Source organism: Monodon monoceros, unplaced genomic scaffold (genome assembly GCF_005190385.1).
Source record: "Monodon monoceros isolate NGI ecotype Baffin Bay Population unplaced genomic scaffold, NGI_Narwhal_1 Super_Scaffold_20, whole genome shotgun sequence".
Classification (NCBI taxonomy): domain Eukaryota; kingdom Metazoa; phylum Chordata; class Mammalia; order Artiodactyla; family Monodontidae; genus Monodon; species Monodon monoceros.
Window position 1 is genome coordinate 89,353,719 of NW_021703777.1, and position 22,688 is coordinate 89,376,406.

The 22,688-nt window shown below is 38.9% G+C and overlaps 1 protein-coding gene across 4 annotated transcripts in view; it reads left to right on the plus strand.

Moving 5' to 3' along the window:
• Positions 1 to 22,688, plus strand: part of KCNIP4 (potassium voltage-gated channel interacting protein 4) — a 1,181,969-nt gene that overhangs the window by 647,124 nt on the left and 512,157 nt on the right. The window contains exon 1 of one of the 4 annotated variants that reach the window (XM_029234909.1): positions 18,996 to 19,178. The exons of the other annotated variants lie outside the window; for them this stretch is intronic. Coding sequence (XP_029090742.1) covers positions 19,079 to 19,178 — 100 coding nt within the window. The 5' untranslated portion in view covers positions 18,996 to 19,078. Of the gene's footprint in view, positions 1 to 18,995; positions 19,179 to 22,688 lie in introns of those variants that run through there. 4 annotated transcript variants of the gene reach the window in all.

Sequence of the window (22,688 nt, forward strand, 5' to 3'; positions counted from 1 at the left end):
AAACGTGAAGGATGCCTTAAGAAGGCAGGTGCCAGCTACAAAGAGACAATGGGACCATAGGTTCTTTCCAGATGTCTTTATTTTAACAACATTGTTATGTGTTGGATTTTTAAAGTAGGATGTGTGCCAGGGCAGTCTTATAATTCAGTTTCAATTACAGTAACTGTTATGCGTAGCAATCTAGCCAAAGGTTGGCAAGTTCCCTGTGCCCAGGTCCTGAATTTAATAGCAGCAATGGCTTTGCAGGGTTTCATCAGCTCCCCATAACTGTCTCCTTTTGATTTAGTGGCAGCCTTCTCCCCTGAGGTAGAGTATTGATGCCATCTCCTTGTGGCTCAGTTTTCTGGGAAGATGTTTATGCTGCCTGGGACCTGCCAGAAATTTATTTCTGATATTTCCTATTATTAGATATGTCTTATATAGATATAAGACATAGTTTCCTATTTCTTTTTTTTTTCTTTCTTCTTTGTCTGGTAACTTCTTTTGTAAAACAGAGCTGTTTTACAGAAGCATTCCTTACACTCTGGATTCTATTTTTAGTAAGTCACCAATGAACATTTATTTATTAAAATTATAATTATTCATGTCTTTTATATTTAAAAATTCTATTCAGAAACCAATATCAATATTGCTGGTGTATTTTGTAGAAAAATATATATAAGGGGGAAATTTTGAAATTTCCTCTCTCCCTTCCTTCCTTCCTTCCTTCCTCCCTCCCTCCCTGTCTCTCTCGGTCTCTCTCCCTCTCTCTCCGTCTCTCTCCCTCTCTCTCTCCCCCCTTTCCCTTTCTCTCTCCTTCCTTCTCTCCCTCCTTCCTTTTTCCTTTTTTGCTTTCTTTCTTCATACTCCCGTTCTTTCTTCTTCTTCTCTCTTTCTCCCCTTTCTCCTCCCCCTTCTTTTATGTTTTACTACTCAACTTAATGAATCCCTTTCCCAAAGTCCTCTTCTTATTGTCTGCAATGTCACATTTTATTCCATTCCATTCCTTCTAGTTCTATCTTGTAGCACACTTCAAAGTCCTTTGTATTACCCGTATTTACAGTCTCCCAATATTTGTAGATTCTTATCATATCCCTCATTGTCACTTAGCCAGTAATAGGCACTTATCTCCTTTAATATGGCCTCATAAATCAGACCTTTCTTTTCTCTAATCATTTTTTTTTATCATTCCCTAAATGGTTTCCAATTTGTCTGTGTCTTTCTGAAATGGAAGTGCCTCAAATGTAATGCAGGGATCCAAGGCTGAAACCTTACTGGCTACAGTTTGCCCTTCTTTCTGAACAAACATTTCATAGCAAGTAAGTGTAGTATGATTCCTATCTTGCCAATTTATTGTTTTGCAAATTCATGTAATATGTCCTTACTGATGTTGTCTGAAGTAGATAAAAATTGCATTTTTCCCAGGAGTCAGGGGGACAAGTGTTTAAACCCAGATTCAACACTATTAGTGACACTTGCCCTTAAATTCTGTGTACCTAAATTTCCTGATATCTAACACAGAATTAATGATATCTCCTCTCATGATGACAACCCAGATTAGGATAACATGAGCGAAGTGTGCAGGACACTTATGGGACCCTGAGAACAAGTACCTCCTTAAAGTTTGCACTTTGGTGCCTCACTTGCTTCATTTTAGTTCCACCCCTTCTCATGAGGATAAAATAATAGGTGTGAAAAATGCTCTGAAAACTGTGAAGATATAGACAAATATCAGGTATCACCATCATTGTTCTTCACCAGTTCAGCTCAACACAACCCATCAACGCTGGAATAATTACACATATGGAGCTCCCTTTGCCAAGCCCTTCTCTCTAGTGTCATTAGTTCACTCTTCCAAGTTCATGTGGGTGCCCTGATTATGCTAGCCCCTGCATACCCAGGCACTTCCAGCCCCAGACTCACCCAGTATACTGTTCAGATACAGGCCTTATTATTTCCTTATCCTGCCATCAGAATTTACTCATCTAGATTCCCATTCCCTCAGAGCTTTGCTTATCTGCTTTCTTGAAAATAACAAATTTAGCAGATGAAACTACATTTGTTGTTGTATGTATAAGGAAGTACTGGCTTAATGTGTAACCCATTTAAGGTGACAAATTTGTAATTTCATTTAGGTATTTTGTAGATATGATGCCTTACTCTCCAAGTGCTCTAATGTATGGTTTTTTAAAAGTATTTGATCATGAACTGCAGTAAGAAGTGTATTTTTGTCATGACCTAGAACACATAAACATAATTAGAAAAGAATTCCACAAAATACTACAGACCCTTTCTACTTTCAGAGCATTCACCTATTCTCTTCTCTTCTCTCATCCTTAAGAATGAATTTCATTCCATTTTTTTCTAGTGTACTCAATTCAATATTAGTTTGTTTCATTTTTTAAAAAATTGTTGACCATGAACCCATTAAGTTGATTTTACTATTTGTTAATATGAAACAATAATTAGCAAAAAAACACAGACATAGAAAACAATACTGTGGTTACCAAAGGGGAAAAGAGGGGGGAGAGATAAATTAGGAGTTTAGGATTAAAGGATCCACACTATTATATGTAGAATAGATAAACAACAAGGACCTACTGTATAGCACAGGGAACTATATTCACTATCTTGTAATAACCTATAATAGAAAAGAATCTGAAAAAGAATATACATATATACATATATACACATATATATCACTTTGCTGTACACCTGAAACTAACCCAACATTGTAAATCAAATATACTTCAATTAAAAAAAAACACTCAGAAGGATCGTTTTTCAGTGGAACTCAGTGGATTGCTAGGGAACAGACTTTTAACTGATTGTATATACGACTGTATGCATACATGTATCTGTGTATGCCTGTGTAGGGTGGTAGAAGGCAAAGCTTGTCTGACTTCACCACGGGTAGAAGGGCATTAACCTTGACGGGTCATCCTTATCTCATGTGTACTGATATTTAACAGGATACTAGGTAACTCAAGGATCAGACAAATTCAAGAAGTAGTAGGCTCATATTGCGTGGATAGCTAGATTACCGCAGTGGGACACTGAGGAGACGGCAATCTCCAGAGACCCAGGGAGGTAACCAGTATTTGGGACTTTCTAAGCAAAAAGAGGAATTCTGGTAAATGGTAGACAGGTATTAGAGGTAAGCTATGGATTTAAATATAAAGGAAAGGGCTTCCCTGGTGGCGCAGTGGTTGAGTCCGCCTGCCGATGCAGGGGACACGGGTTCGTGCCCCGGTCCGGGAAGATCCCACATGCCGCGGAGCGGCTGGGCCCGTGAGCCATGGCCGCTGAGCCTGTGCGTCCAGAGCCTGTGCTCCGCAACAGGAGAGGCCACAACAGTGAGAGGCCCGCGTACAGCAAAAAATATAATATAATAAAATAAATAAAAAGGAAAAACTAGTTATTCACTGGATCCTAAGATCACAGCAGGGCTTCAGTCATTCTGTGCTACATAATGTATCTGTTGCTTTGTTGCTGCTTAAGTCTATTTTTACTTCAGATGTAATTGATCCAACCACATGCAAATGGGACCAGGTGATCACAGCTGCAAGCAAAGCCTGTCTGAAGGACCAAAGAAAGAACGGTGCCTGGTAGATCTTGGGAAGCAGATGGGCCTTGGGCCCCTTTAAACTTATCTTTGGCATTTCCCTCTTTTTGCCTGTGAAGAGAGCAGGCCCTGAATACCGCATTAGAATTTGTACCTCCCTGAATGTCTTTTAATGTATTTTTTTATGACTTACTTCATAAATTCTCTCTTCCAATTGGTCTGGTATATTATCTGCTTAGAGTTGCAACTCATTCTTCCCAGGTATGCACAGCCATTATCAAATTAGTAATATTCCAGAGTTGATTTTCTTAACAGGAAGAATTATATTGCGTTTTCTCCGTTGCTTACTTAAGGCTTAAATATAATTTTTTCTTAAACAATTCCTGATTGAATGACTCCATATTTCTGAAATCTTGGAAAAGTATAAGCTCTAAAGGGTTTTTACTAACCCTGTGAAGTTACAGGATTAAGTCCACAAAGAGAAAAATAAGCTTCTCTTTATGCCCAGGATCTTTAATAAAATGAATCCCAAGTTCATGTAGAAACTTGCAGTTTTAGGGACACATATCAGTGAGCACTACAACAGTAACAGGATTTTAGAACGAGAAGAAAGCACAGAGTAGTATGTCATTTTCTTTTCTACTATTTAGTGGTACAATAGTAAAAAAGTACTTTAATACACAGTGCATAAGTCTCAAAAATATAAAAGTAAATAACTGATATAATATATAGAAAAATGACCTTTTCAAAATCCCATTTCTAACTTTCCAAGTCAGGAGCTTAAGGGAATGGTGAATCCAAGATGCTTTTTCCAAATGGAATAGAATTGTAGAGGCTCATTTCTACCCTGGGTAGCAAGATGTTAATTATTAGGATTGCTGTGACTAACAATGATGCTGTGAATTGAACTTCTAATTATTCTGGTAATGTAGGCAAGGATACTACATAACTGAAATTCAATGATAATACAAAAGGCTTATTCTAACCATGGATTTCAACCTCCTTCCCTAGCAAACCTGTGCATAAGTCAATGAAAAGTAGCCATGTTGCTCTCTTCTTTGAAAATCTCCCTTTCTGGTGATGCAGTTTACAAGACAAAGTAGTTTAAATGTGATGAGAAGAGTCTGTGCCTTTTCTGTGAGTTGGATAAAGCTTGAGTTATTTTTCATGCTAATGGCAGTGAGCACACTAGTGGGCTTCAGGCAGACTTTAGGTTCTGTTGCCTTTATGCATGAGGAAACCATTTGCAGATGGAACCTTGGCCAGCCACGCCAAGCTTCAGGAGCCCATATTTGCTGGTTAGCCAGATATGACACTCCTGGTGAGGTGAGAGGGACAAGCGATCATGGGAAGCTCAAGCCGTTACCAGGTTACTCATCACCAGGGCCCACAAGGCATCTGCCATGGGAGTCATCTGTCATTTTCAGAAATGCTTACCAGTGAAGATATGGTTCTAAAAATCCCATTCATTCTCATTCTCACTGGTACAGAGGATTGGAAGGTTTGAGCTTGATAGTAGCCAGAATTTAAAAGGAATTCCCAAAAGGGGAGCTAGAAAATATTTGAGCAAAGGCAGCATCATCGGAACCACTGCATAACTTTCCCACACAGCTTCTTTGAAGGGTAAAAGACCCATTTGGATACACAAGTTCTGACAGTAAATACTCACACATAATACACTTTCTGTTCTTTATAGTCATACTTTATCAACTCATAGATAAATAATAGAAATGAATGTTCTATTTATCATATTTTTGAAATGATCTAATTGTTAAAAAAAAACGCAGTTGATATAAATACATGTTTGCCCATTTGATTTCCTCCATGAATTTTATTGCTTTTCCCCCCCCAGAATATAGAGAGTCATAGAAAAATGATGAAAGTGTTTTTTGGACACTGAGTAACAAACAGAGTTTCACAATTTTATGTTAATTAATCAAAATGATTTCTATGTTTATTAATGAAAATGTGTTGATTAACTTTATGTTAAAGTCATTAGAGTTTAAAAATTATGAAAGAGGATGAGTTGGCACGTGAATTGAGAGTTTGATCAAATCCAAGATTATGTAAAAACAATTTGAAATATGCGGTACCCCAGACCAAATGCCAGTTTTCTCCTCTTGCTAATGACAAGCATTTCTATCTTACAAGACACCTTTCCAGTGTCTCTTAAAAGCTGGCTATTCAAGAAATATGAAAGTCAGAGCAGCTCATAAGAAAAAAGTGATGTTACCGATGAGAATACCGTGTCGGGCAGTCCCTTGAGTCCCTAAAGAAAGGGAGTATATGAAACCCTAAGCTAGTTGTTCCCAGAGCAGAAGCTGGCCACTGAAAAGCTGGCTTGATAATTTGGGAGCCTGCATCCATCAGTGTGCATCAATGAACTTGATTGATTGCATCAACCACCAATGGGGTAGTGGCTATTAAATTATTATTTAGAAAAATAAATTTGGATGTTCAGTACAGTAAAACCTTAACAAAGACTAAGGAAGGCACACTCTTTCAGACTAGTGATTGTCTTAGAACCTCTGGACTGTCTTAGAATGTTCTGGATTTTCTTAGAATGACTCTAGATTTTCCAGTTCAACCAGCTGTTCTATTGGATGAGCTTCTATACCTGCTAATAAACTGGTTCTTAGATATATCTCCTTCTTTATGCATTACTGTCATCAAGCATCAAATAGCCATGTTGCCAGTGGTCTCACTTTTCTTGCACAAAAGTAATGAAAGAAACTCTCACACCAAGGTGTTAGTGATTAATGTTTTCTGCCATTCAAGTTATTTTCAGGACATGAAAAATGATATAATTAATGGTGGGATTCTAGGCATGGTGATTCTTTTTTGGAGGGTTATGCATCTGGCTTAAATCCTCTTTGTGCCCTTCCTTCCTTTCAATCCTCCTTCATTTACTGCAACATTTACTGATCAACTAATGTATTCTAGTCACATGGATAAGTACTGATGCTAGAAAGATTAATAAGCTATGATTCCTCCTTTCAAGGACTCATAGTTTCATAAAGGAGGTAGTTATGCCAACCAGTTCATAAATCTTGAAAGGATCATAGTTGAGATAAGTACAAAGCAGAAAGGAAAAGGGGGTCAATCTTGTCTGGTTAGGAGCTTGTGAAAGACCCCACCCAAGTGAAAACACTTAAGCTGATTCTTAAATTATGGATAATAATTTCTCAGAAGGAAAAGGAAGAAGTTGGAGAAATAAACCTGGTATTTTGGCTACAGCAGTAGTTCAGCATGACTTGAAGACAGATTGTTGGGAGATGAGGCTGGAGATCTCCTCGAAGGGTTGGAAGGAAACTTGTATGCCTTGCTGTGGTTTGGGAATTTCATTCTGGAGTCAGTGAGATACCACTGAAAATTGAAGATGGAGAGTGACATGTTCCTATCACTCTAACAACAGTGTAGACTGAGGGTACATCAGAACGGGGAAGATAGGCTTAACAGAGTTTTAACAGGCACACGTTGAGTGGATGTCATAGGCCAGGCATGGCACTAGATTCTGGGTATACCTTGGGAGCAAAGTAACTATAACACCCACCTCATTCTAGGTATAACAATAACGATAACAACAGTACCATGTCTTCTCTTTTTTCTTGGTACTTATCTGGGTTGCTTCACTCGTTTTAAGTATTTCGACTCAGAAACTCTGATTTGTTATTACTATGTATATTTTATAGGCAAGGTAACTAAGGTTAAGAGATGGTATCTTCCCAAAGCTGTGTTGCCAATAAACTGTCAAATTAGGATTTGCACCCAGGCAATAATTTCACTGTGATCTATTGTGAAGGGAGTAAAAGAGATATCTGTAAAATTGGCCATGACCACAGTAAGAACAGAGCTAGGCCACAGTCCCTTGCTATCAGAAGCAGGAAAAAAAAGCTAGTCTATAAAGAATCTATAATGAAGGTAATATGGAAGCTATAGCATTAGGGCACCAAACATGCTACTCTTCACCCTTTCCTAGATCGTTCTCTCTGCTTCCTGCATGTCAGTGGATGAAGCCAGCTGGTCAACGTGCAGTCTAGTGCCAGAGTGGACAACCAAAGTGCAGCTGTGGCTTTTTCTAGCCATTTTCACTTCTTGCTGCACTGAGTGGCTGGTGGACAGCTTCCACTCCAGGACTTCAAATCTGTCTGTTGGTTCCTGTACATTCAGCAGCCAAATGCCTCATAGCTCTCTGCTGAGCATCCTCCCAAATTTAGTTTGAAGAAAAATAATAGAATAAAAGTTGTCTTTCAGCATCCCATAACCACAGGACATCTGAAATGCTATTCAGAAGTTAGAGTAGAAATATACTGTGGTAGGCAGAATTCTAAAATGGCCACAAGGTTCCACACCCTGGTGTACGTGCCCTGTAAACTCCCTTTCCCTTGAGCATAATAAGTAGGATTTGTAACTATGATATCTGTGGATCTGTGGTAACTATGATATCTAAGTAGGATTTGTAACTGTGGTAGTGATATGGTATTAGTGCCATAATTATGGGACTGTATATGGCAGAAGTGATTTTGCAGATGTAAATAAGTTTCCTAATTAGTTGCCTTTGAGTTCATCAAAAAGGGACTATCCTGGGTGAGCCTGACCTAATCAAGTAATCCTTGAGAAGAGGTCAGAGAGAGATGAAACATAAGAGATGCTTTCCCACTGGCATCGAAGGAGAAAACTGCCCTGTTGTAGAGAGGGCAAAGAACTAAAAAACAACTTCTAGGAACTGAGAGTGGTCCCTGTCCAACAGCTAACAAGAAAATAGGGACCTCAGTCATACAATCACAAGGAAATGAATTCTGTGAACAACCAGTGTTTGCAAAAGCAGACCCAATGCTTCAGATGTGATCATAGCCCCAGTCTACACTTTGATTTAAGCCTGAGTGGAGGACTCAGAAAACCCATAACCAGACTCCTCATCCATGGCCACTTTAAAATATTCAATTTGTGTTTTTCGAAGTCCCTCAGTAAAATATTAAACTTGTGCTTTTCTAAGTCCCTCAGTTTGTGATAATTTGCTATGCAGCAGTGGAAAACTACTACACTAATGCCACAGTGCCGAGAGGTGCCTTCCTCAGTTATCAAACTAGCAGGTCATGCTGGACTAGCTTGTTCTTATGCCGCTTTAAAAAAGTTTTAAGCTTTTCATGGCTCTCTATATAAGTTTAACATAGTATGCAATCAATTCTATATAAAAGTTAATCTTTTTAACTCTTTGAGGCCACTTTGTGTTGTTTAATGAGTTACATTTCCATTGTACTGATGATCATTTTGCTTTTCAGTGTGGTCCTACTAAACCAAAGTCTTATGTGTGTGCTTCACATAAAACATAAGCTTAATTATCATGCAAAATTTGATTCTTGCATGATGTAAATATCATGGCTAGTATTGTTGAAATATTCCTGTTGAAAAGCAAGTTTATTAAAAAGTGATTAAGTTAGAGTTGTTAGTAGTTAAACTACAACATATAAGTAGCATGAATAATTGTCAAGGGGATTGTGTATTACTTTTCATAGTTTGTATTTCTTTGGTGCAATAAAAGAATAAGCAATTTTTATACTCTATTACAGTGAGGAAGTACAGCATGTCAACTGTAATGAGGAATAATTGGCTGGAAGGAACAATATTTGGAATGAAATCTGGCTAAATATATATCTGCAACTAAGATTTCCATTAAGCAGGGCTAAAAATCTGTAGGAATTGCCCTGGGTTTAATGATCACATAAGTAATCCTGTTTCAATTATTTGAGTCTTACATGATTTCATAATAAATGAATTATGCATCAGACAACTTTGTGTCTTTTGTTACTTTTATAGTATTGATTTAGATAAAGATTATCCCTGGCAGAGTCATGGGAAAAGGCTCCTTGTGGCTGCTGTTTTGTTTTTTATTAGATCTCAAACTGAAATGTTACTTTATCTAAGTCAGCTTCACACTTCCAAACATTGGCATCCATCAATTGCTATTTATTTCACTTTGCTTGGTTATTGAGACAGTTGCATATCAGTGTTCTCCCTCACTTAAGTGATTACATTTAGAGCTAAAAGGAGGATGCCGTAGAGATAGATTCAAGATGGAAGTGAGGATATGTAACAATGCGGAGAAGTGTGGAATGGTTTACAGTCTTGTTTCCACTTAAGTTTGCATCTGAAGTCCCTTGGTGAAAGAAGTTGTGATGGATGCTGGGAATGAATCATCAAAAACTACTTTGACAACATGGTATGGAAACTTGTATCTATTCACAAATGATTTACAGCTATCTTACTTCTAGTAGAAAAAAAAAAAAAGACTTTCTAGACAAGTTTGAGAAACTGATGGAGCCCTTGTCTATTCTTAACCCTGTCGAGTTTGTAAAATGTGTGACTCTCAGCTAGTTTTTAATAAGGTGGGGAAGTGTCTCCCTGGAGGCTGTGTTACTTACTGGGTGAGAGTGTTTAAGCAGATTAATGCAGTGTTTCTCATGGTGTGGTCCAGAGAAGTCCTGCTTTAGAATTATTGGAAAGTTTGATAAAAATGGAGATTCATGAGCTCTATCCAAGACCTATTAAATCAGAATCTCTGGGGAAGGTCTGAGGATTCACTTTGAAGAAGATTTCAAGGTAATTCTTTTGCACTCTAAATTTCGAGCACCGCCAGTTGATATATATGTATAATAGTTCTCTGTTCTCTCTTGCCAGTCCTGGATAATATTGCTACTATTTACAGTTCTTTCAATTTGTCTTCAATCCTGTAAAGATGCACTAATATACAGCTTCAAAGTGTGTCTGAGCCATGCCTGTTTTTCCTCTGTTTAACTACCTTCACCCATTGAGCAGACTGCCTTTGCTATTTATCCTTAGGACAAGGTTGCCTGGTGAAGTCTGGTGCAGTGTTGGTCCCTTACCATCCAGGATATCTAGTCATGGAATGTGAGTGTGATGCCTAGGTGGGGCTGATGAGACCGAAGGGGCAATGGAATATGTCCTTGAAAATGAATTTCCTTAGCACATGGCAGGGCTCTGAAAATCCAGTTGAACCTGAGTCTGTAGTCTGATGCCACACTAACACCTCACTGTACCTGTTCATTCTGTGGAGTGTTCCAGAATGGAAAGTGATTAAGATGTTCTCAAAAACCAGGGCCCAGGAAAGTTTCTTCAATGCTATTTACATTTTTTTCCCTTTGCAACAGGGATACCTAGATTTCCATTTTTCTTAAGAAGAGCAATTTAAAAGTCAAGTCATTATAAATGAATAGATTATCCTCATATCACTTGTGATGAAGATGATGGTAAACCTGATGAGCGGGTATGAGCAATGTATTTTCTTTAGAATCCCAACTCAATTGAAGATACCCTACTCCTTTTTTTTTTTTTTTTGTTTTAAGAATGTGGACCATTTTAAAAGCCTTTACTGAATTTGTTACAATATTGCTTCTGTTTTATGTTTTGGTTTTTTGGCCCCGAGGCATATGGGATCTCAGCTTCTGGCCCAGGGATCGAACCAGCACCCCCTGCATTAGAAGGAGAAGTCTTAACCACTGGACCGCGAGGGAAGTCCCAAAGATACCCTACTCCTTCTTATCCACATGGTGTCTGGGAATAATAATAGTATTTAACTAATTGAGCTATTTGGGTTTATTGAGATAATTTGTATAAAGCAATTAGAACAGCACTTGATGTATAGCAATGGGCTCAATAAGTAATTACAATAACACTTACCATTCATTGAGCATTTACCATGTGACAGTCTGTTCTAAATGCTTTACATGAATCATCTCAGCAACTTTGCTTGAAGTCAGGAAGCTCTGATGTAGCAGAACGGGGATTTGAACCCAAGCATGCTCCTAACTTCTGCATTATCCTACCACTTCCATAAATGCGGGTCATTATTTCTTCACAATATTGATACATTTCTCATTTGATGCCTCACTGCTTAATTTTATTTCAGTTCATTTATGCTCCCTATTCACTCAATCATAGGATTTAGCCAGGAATCTCTTGGTTTGAGTAACTGCCAAAGGAGAGGAAGGAGTTAAAAGAGGCAGGCAACTGCTGCTCATTTTGTGTGTCACAATGGGAAACGGCCTGAAAAGGATGCCAGGAACTTCATGGGGGTGTCAGGGCAAGTGATTTAGCTGGCTTTGAGTATTTTCCAGGCTCTGGTTGAATTCTCTGGTAAGACTAGTGTTATTCTCCACCGGTCTTGTAATGAAGACTGCCCTTGCTATGAAAAAAAAAAAATGCCACTTAATATTTGTGTATGGTTGTGTATGGTACAAGCCAGATGCAGTGAACTTGATCTTGGTTCCATTCTCCTCCCTCCCACTCAGGTCTAAGTGGGACCTCCCACTCACATGGTACTTTCCATACTTCCTTAAAGGCTTTCACCAGATGCTGCTGTGCATCTAAAACGCTATCTGATCATGATCTCTGTGGAGTCACACCTAGGTTTAAATCCTGGCTTGGGTATTTCCTGATGTAATCTACTAAGCCCCCTACTCTTCACTTTCTCCTGCACAGTGGAGATAATGGCACCTACCTCATAGGGTTTATGTGAGGATGCAGTGGAAGAATTCATATAAAGTGCTTGGTTCACTAATCTTTCAAATAGTGATTATCCTAAAAATATTAGGCACTATCATCTAAATTTTGTTTTAATAGATTTTAAGCTTTGCAAAGACTGAAGATAGGGTTTTTATTTCTCATACCACCTTGTATAGTACCTGGACCATAAATCTAACAAGTGAATGAATGAATAATCAGAACTATATGGAATGAAGTTTGGTTTTTGACCAGGCTAACTAATTGAGACTCTAAGACTAGGGTATGGAGAAAGCTCTTCTAGCCCACCCCATTTAATATCATCCCCAACTTGGAATCAAAAGACACAGATACAGGGCTTCCCTGATGGCGCAGTGGTTGAGAGTTCGCCTGCCGATGCAGGGGACACGGGTTCGTGCCCCGGTCGGGGAAGGTCCCACATGCCGCGGAGCGGCTGGGCCCGTGAGCCATGGCCGCTGAGCTTGCGTATCCGGAGCCTGTGCTGCGCAACGGGAGAGGCCACAACAGTGAGAGGCCTGCGTACCGCAAAGAAAAAAAAAAAAAAAGACACAGATACAAATAACTAGAATCCCTTTGTTTCCTGCCTCAGTTCATCAAAGGGCAGCCTCATCTCTCATCTTGGAAGGAAACATTGTTTTCCTTGCAAAAGCCGTATTACTGAAAATGAAGCAGAAATGGGTTCATTCCTTCCAGTAACTGGTGATTTTGAAAAAACAGTACTTTAGGGATATGCTCTGAAGTGCAAAAGTATCTCTAATTAAGTGTTCATTTTTCTGGGGACAGGCCAAGGAAACCTTGTAGTGGCAGCAGGGTCTGAGCGACTCCCCAAAGTTGCTTTGTTGACGTTTCTTTTAAACAGATACCCGACTCTGCCTTTAACCCTCCTCGTTAGCTTCTTGAGAGTATGTCATGTAAAGCTTCTGGTAAACAATCCTAACAGCATCCCCTTTCTTTCACCACTACCTCATGCTCACCCCTCTGCCTCCAACCACCCCCAGGGCAGGGGCGCAGAACTTTCCTAGGTCTAAAATCACATCAACCCAGAAAGGGTAGGCCATCTTCTAAAAAGTCACCATGAAGTGTTGGTTATTTATCCCTGTGGAGTTAGTGAAGGAAAGCATGTGTCAAGCACTTAGTGTATATCTGGCCACTGTCAATGTATAGCTATCAGCTTGACTGGCCTCTGATGCTTTGGGACATGGGGCAATGTACCAATTCCACCTAAAACTCCGCTTCTTCATCTGTTTGATGAGGATGAAAATCTTTATCTTCTTCAGAGTGGTTGTGAGGGCAGGACAGTCACTGTGCTTAGCCCTGTGTTTTGGCAAGTTATGTGCTCCATGAGCCTAATTATCATTTATGAATATTATCGCACCTAATCCTAACAAAACCCCCAAGGGAGGTATGTTGGCCCCATTTTGAAGACCAGGAAACTGAGGTTTAGAGAGTTGAAGTCGCTTGAGGGAGGTCAAAGTTCTGGAGTCTGTGCCCCGGTCCCTTCTTTCTATTGATTACTCTAGCTTTTCTCTTGTAAAAGGGAAGGCCAGGCTCTATAGGAAGAAAAAACATTGGATTAATGCTTTAATTTGAGTCCAAGCTATGAATCGAAGCTAAGAGTTATTGACAAAGTCACTTTACCTATTTAGACTGCAGTGTTCTTCCAGCTGCAGTCAAAGGATGGGAGTGGATGCCATGCCAGGGTCTTCTCACCCTCCATATCAATGATGTTCAGGTATTTTGGACAGGGACACCTTCTCTGATGCCTTCCTTGTATTGCTTTCCTTGGTCATGTTGTCAGGAATCACAGATACTACTCACGTTAAACACAGAAAAGAACATGGCCAAGACGTTTTGGTGTGCAGGTGCGTGGCTCACCTTAAGGAGAGGTACCAGCAGCACGGTGCTGTTGTAGCATCCTAAGAGAGTGTGCAGAAATCTTACAAGAATCCCCAGGCAGACTTGGCACTCTAGATAACAGAGAGTGAGGCCTTGAAATCAGTGAGAGAGCAGGTGGCTTTTAGGGAAGGCGAATGTATCGGTTACATTATTCATTCAAAAGCTAGTCACTGCCTCTTGTGTGCCAGGCACTATGCTAAGTTCAGGGATATCCCAGTGAACAAGATGGATAAAAATCTCTGCTTTCATAGGTAGGAGGTTATATTCTAGTAGGAAGAGATATTATATAAATAAGTAGACAGATATACATAACAAGTGGTGACAGTGCTTTGGAGGAAAATAACACTTGTTCAGAGAGTAGTGACTCCAAGGTCTGAGGGCTGGTGTGCTGTTCCACACACTGCAGCTACTGAGGGCCTCTCTGTGATGGGGCTTTAGAGCCAAGACCTAAATAAAGCCGCTTATTCATGGAGCAGTCTGGGAATAAGCATTCCAGTAGAGGGGATGGCAAGGGCAAAGGCCTGAGCGTATGAGGTAAACAGTCTGAAAGGAAACCCCACAGGCACTGGGAAGAACAATTCAGTTCCAGAGGAACCCAGACTGGGTGGAAAGATCCTTATTCGGGCACTTTTCACTAGCAAACTGCCTACACACAGTTCTCAGTCCAAAAGCATCAATTTTATTTTATTTTAATAAAAATTATATATATTTAAGGTATACAATACGATACTTTGATATACATATACATAGTGAAATGATTACTACAGTCAAGCTAATTAACATATCTATCTCCTTACATAGTTACCTTTTCTTTTTGTCATGACAGCACCAGAAATCTGCTCTCTTAGCAAATTTCAAGTATACAATATGGTGTTGTTAACTATAATCATCATGCTGTACATTGAATGTCTAGAATTTATTCATCCTACATAACTACAACTTTGTACCCTTTGACCAACATCTACCCACCTGCCCCACCTCCCTACCCCTGGTTACGACCATTCTACTCTCAGCTTCTATGAATTCAGATTTTTTAGATCGCACAGAATAAGTGAGATCATGCAGTACTTGTCTTTTTTGTGTCTGGCTTATTTCACTTAGCATCATGTCCTCCAGGTTCATCCATTTCATCCGTGTTGTCACAAATGGCAGGATTACCTTCTTTTCCAAGACAGAATAAAAGTCCTCTGTGTGTGTATGTGTGTGTGTGTGTGTGTGTGTGAGTGTGAGTGTGTGTGTGTGAGGCATTTTCTTTATCCATTTATCCACTGACAGATACTTAAGTTGTTTCCATATTTTTGTTATTGTGAATAATGAACGTGCAGGAATCTTTTCAAAGTACTGATTTCATTTCCTTCGAATATATACTCAGAAGAGGGATTTCTGAATTATGTGGTAATTCTATTTTTAATTTTTTAAAGAACCTTCATAATGTTTTCCCAATGGTGGTACTAATTTACAGTGCATAAAATTACCCTTTCTCCTTATCCTTGCTAATACTTATCTTTTATCTTTTTAACAGCTATCCTAACAGGTGTGAAGTGGTATCTCAATGAGGTTTTGATTTGCATTTCCCTGGGGATTAATGATGTTGAGCACCTTTTCTCAACCTGCTGGCCATTTGTATGTCTTTTTTGGAAGAGTGTCTATTCAAGACTTTGCACATTTTTAAATCAAGTTGTTTGTCTTTTTCTGCTATTGAGCTGTATGAGTTCCTTATATATTTTGGATATTAATCCCTTATTAGATATATGGTTTGCAAATATTTTCCCCCATTCTGTAGGTTGCCTTTTTATTTTATTTTTATTTTGTTGATTCTTTATACTATGCAGAAGCTTTTTAAATTGATGTAGTCCCACTTGTTTATTTTTGCTTTTATTACCAAGACATCAGTTTTAAATATGAACATAAAAAACTCAATCATTGAATTTTATTTATGAGGCAAATTGAAGGGCTCTACTGAGTTCCCCGGGGGTAGAAAAACATAGAAAAATCCCTCAGTGGTCCCCTGAGGACCACAGGTTATGTGTGTTTAAGTAAGTAATAATCCTGTGAATGAGCAGGAAGGAAGAGCCATGAATTCAGTTAACTACTAGTTTGGAAACTTCTCATGTTGCAAAGTTATGGGGGTTAATGGATTAATTAGAATGTCACGAAACAGTTTGGGAGGGTCATTTGGGGTGTAACCTTCATTCCTGGGCTGATAAGTACTTGTGCCAATGCTTAGATTTTTATTTCATTTAAAGCTGTGTGGAATAATGGGAAGAAATAATGGACTTTGAGTTGAACAAATCAGAGTTTGAATCTTGGGCCCATCACTCAACAGCAGCATGGCCTTGAGCCTGTTATTTAAATTCGTTTTTTTTTTTTTTTTGTGGTACGCGGGCCTCTCACTGTTGTGGCCTCTCCCGTTGTGGAGCTCAGGCTCCGGACGCACAGGCTCAGCGGCCATGGCTCACGGGCCCAGCCGCTCCACGACATGTGGGATCTCCCCGGACCGGGGCACGAACCCGTGTCCCCTGCATTGGCAGGCAGACTCTCAACCACTGCACCACCAGGGAAGCCCCATGTTATTTAAATTCTATGAGGTATAGTGTTTCTCTGTAAATCTCATCTAATTATATTTATTTTCAGAGTAACTAAGAGGGAAAAACAAAGTAAAGCATCTGGTATGTGGTAATTACATAATTAATGGTGACTGTTGTTATCCAACAAGTATCTATACCGCACGTCTATATGCCCTCCATGGAGGCATGTGGGGAGCTTAAAGGGAAGGAAGATGTGACTTATGCCCTCTAGAAACTTATTCTTAAGTTGTGAAGATGTCCACCTAATTGGCTATAATATAAAGTACTGTAAGAGAAAAACAAGTACTATAAAAACACAAAGAAGGAGAGATTTCTTCCAATTCTGCTTGGAGAAGTTTCATGGAAGAGTTTTAGGAGCCCGACAGGCAGAGTTAGTGTGGAAAGGATTTTCCAAATACATGCAGTATTTTTGAACAAAGCCCAGAGATGGAGAAGCTCAGAATGAGTCTGGAGGAAGGAAGCTGAGCTGTCAGGTAGAGTGAATGAACAGAAGTAGGGCCAATGAGGTGCAGTCCTCAAGCTGGGACCAGATCATGTAGCGACCAAGACGCTGTTCCAAGGATCTTGACTTTATTCAGTAGGCAGATAGGGAGCCATGGAAGGTTTCTGATTAAGGGAACAATAAGATGAGGGTTGCATCTCAAAGTAATTACCCTGGCAACTCTACGTGGTATGCATAGAGCATGGAGAGACTTGTGATAGAAACAAGAGCCAGTAGTGATTGAGCACTTACTCTGTTCTAACAGTATTACTCATTAATCCCCTCAACAGTCCAATGAACTAAGTGCTACTGCCTTGCCCCCTTTTACAGATGAGGACATTAAGGAATAGAGATGTTAAGTAACTTACCCAAGGTCACACAGCTAATAAGAGGTCAGTCCTGAATCCAGGCAGTCAGACTCTGGAGTCCATCCTCCAAACCATTACTCTGTATTGCTTCAAAAGCGGACCAGGGTCTTCCCTGATGGCGCAGTGGTTGGGAGTCCGCCTGCCGATGCAGGGGACGCGGGTTCGTGCCCCGGTCCGGGAAGATCCCGCGTGCCGCGGAGCGGCTGGGCCCGTGAGCCATGGCCGCTGAGCCTGCGCGTCCGGAGCCTGTGCTCCACAACGGGAGAGGCCACAACAGTGAGAGGCCTGCGTACCACAGAAAAAAAAAAAAAAAAAAAAGCTGACCAGAAGTTAAGGATGCCTGCATGCTACCCTGCCCTGCCTCTGCCTAATGTTTCTTCCTCTTCCTTGCTCCTCAGTTTGCTCATCTCTGAAATAGGAGACTTGAATTGGGTTTCTGAGATGCTTTCTAACTCGGGTTTTTTTTGTTGTTTTTTTCTCTTTTGTTTAAATTCTGTATTTGAATGTGGGCCTGATCTATTTGATCAGTACAGTAATGGAGGAAACACAAACGTGAAATGGTTGTGCAAGTTAAAGACAGAAACTCTAAACAAGTTTTGTTTCTGATTGATTTTTTTTTCTTCTGAAACTTTCTCTTGCTTCAAATTTACTCCAATCAATTAAACACATACAAACAAGCATAGAAGGTACACAATGAAAAAAACAGGTACATGTTTTGGTGTATTGAATGGCAATGAGCTAATACATAAGGTAACTGCTCAACTCTAAGATTTACAAACATTAAGAATACTTACTAATTTATCGTAATCATGCTTTGAAACGATGTGATAGTTACTACTCAAACCAGAGTATTAGTTCACAATGACTCACACAGAGCCCCAGGATAACGCAACTCATTGAAAAAAGAAAGTCAATATTGAACAAGTCCCTTAAGCCGTATTTCTCTCTGCGCTCAGCTAGTTGGGACAAAATACACACTTTGCTTTTCCTGACTAGTAAACAGGGTTTCTGAAACAGCTGAATCCAAGCTGTCATTTCTCCTCTCAGCATTTTCCGGTTTTTCTTCTTATTTCAAGATGCGGTGCTCTGGTCCCTGTCTGCAGCGGGAGTCCAGACTCTGGTTAGTTTCCGTTTCCAAGGCAACTGACCAGCCCAACAAAGCCACAGCGGCGCCGGGCGCGCTGGTCCCGGGGCCGCGGAGCCATCACTGCCGTGCGTCCTGTTTTCTCCGGACCTTCCTGGTGATCTCCCGGGTCTTCGGGTGATCTGCGCGTTACTTCATGCGTGGCTGTCTCTTTGTGTAAGAGTGATAAAGAGGAAGCTGATAATTCGACAGGCCCGACTTTATCCGACTGCCACTTCTAGCCTCTGCTACAATAGACAGGATGAATGCATTTTCTCTCATTCACGCCCTCTCTCCATCTCGTCGTCTCCTCTCCCTGTCTCTCTCTCTCTCTTCCCCCCTCCTTCCCTCTCTCCCTCCCTCTCTCCCTCTCTCCCTCTCTCTCTCCCTCTCTCCCTCTCTCCCTCTCTCTCTAGCTCTCCTCCTCCCCTTCTCCTCTGGCAGTAGCCTTCTTAATGTAGTTTAATGGCTTTACAAAGAAAGCCAGGCAAAGGAGCACTTCTCAGTAGCTGTGGTCGGACCATGACCTAGCTGACCATGAACTTGGAAGGGCTTGAAATGATAGCAGTTCTGATCGTCATTGTGCTTTTTGTTAAATTATTGGAACAGTTTGGGCTGATTGAAGCAGGTTTAGAAGGTAAGGGAGTGCTTTTTAGTGACTTCTAAAAATTCTCTGTTTTGCAATAAAAATTTCTTAAGCAAGTATAAGAGGCACCTGAAATGAGATCAGAGAAATGTTACTCTGGGGTGGACATAAAGAGAGGTGGGTTTTTCAGGGTAGGAAAGATTAATAAAATAAACTTTTTGCAAGTTTCAGTAATGTTTTCAGAACAAAAGAATGTTAAAAGTATGAGAAACACTTTGAATCAAAATGTTAGAACCTAAACTGAGATAAAATGTTTATAATTGGTATGTCTGCTTATATTGAGAGTATTTAGTCCATATTGATGTTGTATTATTTTATCTAATATCCCCTTTTATTGTATCAGCAAATTTTATTTGGATATATTGTGAGGTCCACTTGTTTATTGCTATGTAAATGCATTCCAAATGGAAATGGTTATACATTGATTATAATTTCTTGTGGTTTAAGATTGGAGCCTAAGAATGATAAGCTTTTTATAAGGTGTCTCAAGAAGTATTTATAACATTACTTATTTTACATCCCAACGGAGGTTCTAAGGGGCAGAGTCCCCAATTCATATGACAGATCTTAACATAGATTGCAAAGAGCCAATTGTTTTTCAGGTGTTGCTGTTTATATCCATCAGATGCTCATTCCCCTATTCTCCTTAACAATCTCTCTTTCTTTAAAAAATAAGGTGTGTACTTGCCTGTATCTTTTCCTGAATTTGATGTTTCTTTGAGAATCTGAGTAAATTCAGATGATTATTTTCTTACTGTGCAGAACACATTTGAGAGTATTTTTGCATATGGCCAGTAATTGTTTCTGTAAAGTTGTCAGAGCAATTTTAAAAGCATCCCTAGATGATGTTTGAAGTAGTTATGTTTTGATATTCTTCTTGTTTCAAATTTTAAGCTTGAGTAAAAATGCAAATATGTTATAAATGTATTTACGTTCACAACTAATTCAGTCCTCTGGAGAATGATTGCCACATGTGACATAAATAAGGCTGCATTTACAAATAGCCAACATCAAATTACAGTAAGTGTGTCACTCAGATGTAGGTTATAGAAACCTACATTTGTAATTGGTTGTGTGGGGGGATAGGGTGGAAAGCAGGGTTTGTTGAAGTAATTTTGAAGTAAGTTTGCAGAATGCTTTTTGCAAGCCCTTTCTGATGGCAATATTTGTAGTTCTAAAAAGAGGATAAATTTCTAGATTCTGGGAGTAGTGATTGCTCTTTAAAATTGACTTTATCTTTTGCATTGTTGTGATAAAGCAATAACTTGGTTTGGCTTCTCTGCCCTTTAGTGTGTGTTATTTTCCTGGCAAATGTGATCGGGACCTCCCATTTTAATGCCCTGGTTTTTATTCTCTCTGAGACTGACAGTTCCTTGGAGTAGTGTTGGTATTTCTAGCTGTGTTGAGGGACTTTTTTTTTTTTTTTTTAACCTGAGTTCATGGATGATTTGTGGTCATTCTTTAAACTCTTTTGACATTTTACTGTGCATTTTGTGATGAAACCTCCTCTGGTATTGGTTTTGTTTTAGGAGCACGAACATTTACTCTCCCAAATGATAGCATGTGTTTCCTTCCTCTAAGGACTGCTAACCTTTATGAAACTATCTTTTCCTATTCTTTATTATATTTCAAAATATACTAATTTGCATGAACAGTTTCTATCTTGTATTTTATATTTTACAGTATCAGCATTTTCCAGGCCAACATTGTACTAATACTATGGAGAGAATGTGCTTTCTCATAAACTTCAATATAAACCCATATCTGAATTCCAGGTTTTAGAAAGTATTTTGAAATGGTAAAATGTTAATGACCACGTGAAGGAGGAATTATACTCAATATGTCAAAGTTGATAGAGAAAGAGAGCAATAGTGCTTTCCATTTTGAGGTTTGTATAAGACTTATCGCCAAAGTCAATGCTAGAGTCAGAAAACCTTCAAAACAATATATAAGTTGACCACACACTTTGTTTACTGGAGATATAAAACAAATAAACAGACTGATAAGCTCTAATTCATTGAATATAGTTTGAATATATAGATCAGAATGCGCACACTTTAAAGTTACAATCTAGTTTTAATGAATAAAAAGTATAAAGAACATTTAATATCAAAATAGCATCTTCATAGATTTTTCTGAAGCTTTCTTCAAAACAAACACGGGTGCTCATTTCATTCAGATTTATTTTCAAATAAGAGTTCTCTTCCTCCCCCCTCATTTACATATCTAAGTTGAGGATAATGATTTCTTTCACCTTCCTTATTTCTGTCTGCTCAAGTGACCTAGTAAAGAAATTTGAGTATTAAGTAGAAAAATTTGAACCTAGGTTAAAGCCCTATGAGGATGATTTTGAGGGTTTTTTTCCCCCTGAACAATTAAACCTTTTCATCTAAACTTATAACTGTTTTATAGTGTAGTTGTCATTCAGAATAGTTTTTTTGTATTATCATATATGCAACATGCATTATGTCCTCAAGGGCATGTATAATACTATGTTTGCATAATATAGTTATTATCTTGCTTTAAGTATGTATAGAAAAAATGTACTTCAAAATAAATTGGTAACATTAAAATCTGAAATATTTGTATTTGCTTATCTTTGAGTACTTTGAGCTTCCATTCTTTGCAGAAGACTGTGGAGTGGGTCCTGGATGTCCTGGGTCCTTCTCTTCCAGTCTATGTATGATATGCATAAACACATAATGCTACACATAGATCCATGGCATGTATTTATAAACAAAAAAAAGTTTCATTTAGCAGGTAACAGTCTTTAATATGAGAAAATAAGACAGTAGTAAGAGTACAGACTCTTACCCCTCCCTTGCCACTCTCTTGCTTTCTAACCTTGGGTAAGCTACGTTACCTCTTTAGTTGTCTAAAATGAGAAAACTGGACTTGATAACCTTCATGGAAGTTTCCATTTAAAAAGTTCTATAAGTCTATCAGGTAATTAAACTTTGATCATTTATATAACACATATCCTTTTTTATGAAATGGGTATCAATGGCCTACTTTGGGATTGATATGCAGTGCTGTTACTAGGCTGATCTTTCCTTCTCTTCCATAGTGGGATAATTCATCATACCTCAGGAGATTTTCGTTGTATTTCAGGAGAATAGAGAAATGTCCTTTCCTGTAGCTCTAGAATTTGACATTTGGGGCTGCTATTTTAGGCATCCATGTGATAGAGTTTCTCAAAACTTACATGGGATTTCAACGGCACATAAACACATCATGTTATAATTTATTAATATTTCATAGTCCAATTCTTTTCTTTCTTTTCTTTTTCTGTTTTGCAATTCAAAGTTCAATATTTCTTTTTAAGAAAAGAAATATTAATACCAGGTCAGTATGCATGCAAATAATATTTTTAACTTGAGCAAAGTTTTGAGGATAATGCACAATGCCAGAGTTTTGAATTCACAGATTCTCTCTACTTAGTGAGGAGTTCAGGAAGTTCCAGGGTTATGCTGGTTTGGAACACTCCTAAAACCTCACAAG